General features: G+C 64.2%; 1 protein-coding gene across 1 annotated transcript; it reads right to left on the reverse strand.

Moving 5' to 3' along the window:
- Positions 1 to 480: 480 nt before the first annotated feature.
- NXPH3 (neurexophilin 3) lies at positions 481 to 3,369 on the reverse strand. Its single transcript, XM_017837096.1, has 2 exons — positions 3,039 to 3,369; positions 481 to 2,023 (listed from the first exon to the last, which is right to left on the reverse strand). The coding sequence occupies exons 1-2, from the start codon at positions 3,093 to 3,095 to the stop codon at positions 1,298 to 1,300; spliced, it is 783 nt and encodes a 260-aa protein (XP_017692585.1). The 5' UTR covers positions 3,096 to 3,369; the 3' UTR covers positions 481 to 1,297.
- Positions 3,370 to 5,001: the final 1,632 nt, after the last annotated feature.

Genomic DNA, 5,001 nt, shown 5'->3' on the forward strand with positions numbered 1-5,001 from the left:
GGAAAGGGAAAGGGGAGGAGAAGCAGCTTTTTTTTGGTCCTTTCTGTAGGAGGGGATGTGCCAAAAAAAGTGGGAGACTGAGGTTTGGATGTCTGGGGAAGGAGAAGAGGTTGGGAACAGCCATCAGCTGGGAACAGCCATCAGCTGGGGATACCCACCTGGGTGGGAGCCTGGAGTTTGGATGCCTGGGAGAGGGAGGAGGTTGGGAACACCCCTCAGAGGTGCAGAACGAGCCCTGCACAAGCAGCAGCAGCCAAATATCCAGGTGAAGGTCCAGGTCCTGGCGGCCCCCAAAGCTGGACCCAGCTCCCAGTTCCTGGAAGGCCCAGGATGGAGCTGGACTTGGACAGGGATCACGGCACTGCCTCGTTCCCAACCCCACAGGTTTGTTCTCCTGCCCCCCAAGGACACGGATCATTCCCAGTAAAAACACTTGGCCTGCCCTGGTGCCACCAGGAAGATTTTATTCCCTCTCTCCAGGTCAGCGGGGGGGGAGTTTCTTTTCCTGCCCAGTGAATTCCATCCTGCTCCCAGAGCTCCAGGCCCCCCCTGCTCCAGGGCTCAGATCCGGGTGGGGGGAGCCGGGCAGGGATCGGGATCGGGATCAGCAGCAGGTGAGGTGGAGGAAAACACATGAATCAGAGCACCAGGGGAGCCACATGAATCACACCCTGTGCCTGCAGCCCCGACAGGCCCCGACAGGCCTCCTCTGCCCAGGGAGCCAATTCCAGGTCCCTGGAACCCCCCAGGACGAGCAGGGCTGGGGTGGCACCCTGGGATGGTCCCGGCTCCCCGTGTCCATCCCAACAGCCCCTGGCACCCCAAGGTGCTGGAAAAACCACCAAGGTGGTGGGAAAACTCATCCCCAGCTCCTGTGTTGCAGAACTGGGCCGGGGGGAGACGAGGGGGCTGCCCATGGTTCCTTCCTCCCCCCTTGAGGTCCCTCTTCCCTCTGCTCCAGGTGTGACCCTCCCTCTGGAGCCCCCTTGGCCTGGGGTCACCGACCTTTTGGGACCACGCTGGCAAACCAGATCCAGGCAAACCACCCCTTATTGCACCGAGGAGCTCGAGTCCTGCTCGTGGCTTCCCACTTCCCACCTCCTAAATTCAGCCCTCGCCTTCATGTCTCCAAAGACCAGGGATCCAGGCCGGGCTCAGCCTGACACCCCTCCTCTTTGACATGGGGAAAGATGGAAAATCCTCCTCTTCCTTCCTCGCTCCTGCTTTCTGGGGCCCATCCTTAAAACCCACAAAACCCCCCCCATCCCTCCCCCCCCAGCCCCGCCTGTGCCCGGAGTCACCCCGAGGGGAAGTAGGGCACGTCGCTGTGGTAGTTGTAGTCGGGACACACCTTCTGCACCAGCCTGTAGTCCGTGCTGTAGAAGGTGATGTAGATGCAGATGACCTTGAAGGGCTTGGAGCAGGCCCAGGCCACGTGGCTGCGCGTGTGCTCCTGCGAGCAGGTCTTGGCGGGGTCGAAGGTGCACAGCGACGTCTTCCTGGCGCGATCCACCCGCTCGTGCTCCACGCGGCAGTTGAAGATCTTGGACTCCTTGGCCTCGATGAAGATCTGCTGCTCCAGGTCGAACTCCACGGCCTTGGTGGGCGGCACGAGGCTGACGGAGATGTTGCCCTGCCCGGTGGAGTTGTGCTGGAAGAAGACGTTGACGGTGCCGTTGCCGTGATCCATCACCTTGCCCGTGATCAGCAGGTTCAGCTTCACCGTCTTGATGTTGGAGTAGAAATCCCCCCAGCCAAAAATCTTCTTCAGCTTGCCCGGGGCCGGCCCCAAGTCCCTCCGTGCCCTGGGTTGGGGGGGCTGCTCCGACAGGTTCTCCAGGATATCCCACAGCTGCCGGGAGCCGCTCGCCAGCTCCAGGAGGGTCGTGTTCTGCAGGAGGGTCGGGGCCAGGAGGGGCTCTGGGGAGAGCAGCTCCCTCATCTTCTGTGCTGGGGCTCTCTCCTGGCTCTGGGCTTCCCGCTGCTCCACACCTTTCCCTGGATCCTCTGGAGCACAGAGCACCTGGACACAGCCACGGTGGAGCGTGAGAGAAGAGGAGGGTCACCGGGTCACCACCCCCTTCCCCGCCGTCCCCTTCCTCACCCGGGCTTTCCTGCCTTCCCTTCCCTCTCTATTCTCTCCCCGTTCCATATTTCCCTTCTGGCAGCAGTTCTTCCCTGCCCTCGTTCTCCCATGGATGCTCAGGAACGGGTGGAAGGAGCTGGAACGGGTCCAGTTTGCTCGGGGCTGGTGCAGCCCGGCCCTGGCTCCTCAGGGATCCCTGGGGACCCCGGGGAGAGGGGGCTCGGGGGGGTGCCAATGGGAGGGTGCCCACCCTGTGACCTTCACACCCAGCACATCCCACGGACCCTCTTCCCACTCCAAACCTGCCCCGGCCTGGGGACACCCGGAGCTGGAGGGTGGGACAGGGCAGGGGACGGCAGAGAACCCTCCCCGGGGAGGTGCCCTTTGCCTCCGAGGGCTCCTCTGCAAACTCCGCTCCCGCCGCCGGCCGGGACCCCAAAATAACCCCAACCGGGGGGGGACCTGGGCAGGAGGGGGGTGCTGCAACCCCTGGGCTCGGAACTGGGGGGTCGAGCAGACCCCCGGGGTGATTCCCTCGGGCTGAGCCGACAGAGGAGGCAGCGGGAAGCAGAGGAAGCTGCGGGAAGCAGGGGAAGCTGCGGGAAGCAGGGGAAGCTGCGGGAAGCAGGGGTCGGAGCCGGCCTGTGCCCCCGCTCTGCCCCAGCCCAGACCCCCTCGGGGTGGTCGAGCTGCCCCCCAGCAGCGGTGCCAGGACTGCCGGGCCGGGGGTGCAGGTTTTTAGGGTGATCGGGAGGTTCCTTCTCGCCAGCCCTGCCCGGCACCCGCTGCCAAACAGCAGAACTTTTGGGACCCCTGTTTTTATCAGGGGCTGGGGAGGGATGGACGAATGGATTTGGGAATTGGTGCCGGCTGTCAGCGACCCCCGTCCCTTTGGCAGCGCGACCCCCCGGCCCCTGCAGCCCCCTTTTCCCTTCCCCTCCCCAGCGCTCACCAGCAGCGAGATGCTCCCCTGGATGAGGAGGAGGACGCAGCTCCGAGGAAGATGCATTTTCCAGCCGGTGCCGCCGCCTTCTCCCTGGCTCCGAATTTGCGGAGGGTTCGGGTGCGTTTTTCGGCTTTTATTTTTTTTTTCCCTCCCTTTTTTAAGCGAGGGACGTGAGCGAGGGGCGGGGGGTGTCCCCCTGTGCCAGCGGCTTCCTACGGCCCCCCCCGGCCCATGGTGGCTCCGGCAGCTCCCGCCCCGTTGTGCCGGGTCCGGGCGGCGGGAGGCGGCTTCGCCCGCTGCCGCTGCCGCCCCTGCTTGTCCTGCCTCCTCGCCCCCCTTCCGACCCCTCTGCCTGCCCCTCTACCCCTCTGCCCCTCTGCCCGCTCCCCTCTTCCCCTGCCTGCTCCCCTGTTCCTCTGCCTGCCCCTCTGTCTGCCCCCCGACTGTTGCTCCCCTGTCTGTTCCCCGATTGCTCCTCTGCCTTCTTACCCTCCTTTCCTGCCCCTCCGCCTCCTTAACCCCCTTCCGACCCCTCTCCCTGCCTCTCTGCCCCTCTGCCTGCTCCTCTGTTCCCCTGCCTGCTCCCCTGCCCCCTTTCCCGCCCCTCTGTCCCCCCCGTCTGCCCCCGATTGTTGCTCCCCTTCCTGTCCCCCTCACTGCCCCCCTGCCCCTCTCTGTGCCCCCTCCCTGCCCCTCTCTGTGCCCCCTCCCTGCCCCTCTGCTCCTCCGCCTGCTCCTCGCAGCCCCGTTGGAGTCTCAGTGAAACTCGGCTCCGTCCCCTCCTCGCTCCGTCCCCTCCTCGTTCCCTCCCTCCCCTCCCAGGTGCCGGGAGCACCTCCGGGATAACCCTTTGCTGCCCGCGGCCCAGGAAATCCCCCCGGGGAGGGTCCCGGGGGGCTCAGCGGGCTCTGGGATGGGCTCCCTGGAGAGGAGCGTCCCGGGCGGGGGGGAACCGGCACGGAGGGACCGGGACAGGGGGACAGGGGGGGACCCCGCGGGGACTCTGCCCTGCGGAGCTGCCGCTGCTCCCACCGGGACTGCGGCACCACCCCCTGCCCGGGGATCAGCTCTTCCCATCCCATTCCCTCTAGTTTATCCCAGAATTAAAGGGATGTCAGGGAGCATTGCCCTTAAAAAGGAAATAAGAGGGACAATTCCTCTTCTTCACGTCCCTCTTCCTTCTTCTCCGTATCCTTTTCGTACCCCCCCTTTCCCTGAGCTCCTTTGGAAATGCCAATCCCGCAGTGATGCTGAAGATGGGACAAAATCCAGGGAAAGGGCCCGTTGGGTGGTGCAGGATCCTCTCCCCCCGTGCCCTCAGAGCTCCCCCCAGCACTGGGCAAACCGGGCCAGATTCCCTCTGGGACTGTGGGGCTGGACACAGGGGAGGAAAGGTGGGTGTCTCCCGGGTTTGTGGGAAAGCTGGATCAGGCTGGAAAAGACCTCTTGGCCAGGTGCCACTGGGATCACCTGGGGGTTAAATCAGGATTTCCTCCCTGCTGAGCTGGGCTGGAACGGTGGCACTGGGGGACACAGGAAGACAAGTGGACATGGCCCTTCACGATGTGGTTTAGTGGGAATGGTGTTATTGGGTCTGGAGCTTGGGGGTCTTTTCCCACCTTTATGATCCCCCAGCTGTGAGACACCAGCGCGGAGCCGGGGGAGCCGCGTTCCCTCCCCCGAGGGGAGCAAAGGAGTGATGGATCCCCAAAAACGAGCTTCCCGGTAGCCAGGGCTGTTAAACTGCAGGATATTCATCCAAGAGCGGCGCTGGAAGGGCCCTGGAGCCTCCTAAAAGCCGCGGGAACGCGGCGCTGGAGGATATATGGAGACACTAACGCCGGGCTGGCCCCGGCGGCGCCGGGAGCCTTTAACGGGCTGCACGTCCCGAACTCCTGTGATTTCCATAAAAGATCCTCATAAAACTTCCAAATGCCTCTGCCATCACCTGCTTTGCAGTCATTCCCGG

The sequence above is a fragment of the Lepidothrix coronata genome, unplaced genomic scaffold (genome assembly GCF_001604755.1).
Source record: "Lepidothrix coronata isolate B3197 unplaced genomic scaffold, Lepidothrix_coronata-1.0 Scaffold291, whole genome shotgun sequence".
Taxonomy (NCBI): Eukaryota; Metazoa; Chordata; class Aves; order Passeriformes; family Pipridae; genus Lepidothrix; species Lepidothrix coronata.

What these genes read in the sequence shown, in the direction of transcription:
- NXPH3 (XM_017837096.1), bottom strand. Translation starts at nt 3,095, where the DNA reads ATGCATCTTCCTCGGAGCTGCGTCCTCCTCCTCATCCAGGGGAGCATC. An exon ending in AGGGGAGCATCTCGCTGCTG is followed by an intron (nt 2,024 to 3,038) that starts GTGAGCGCTGGG and finishes GGCTGTGTCCAG; the next exon opens with GTGCTCTGTGCTCCAGAGGA.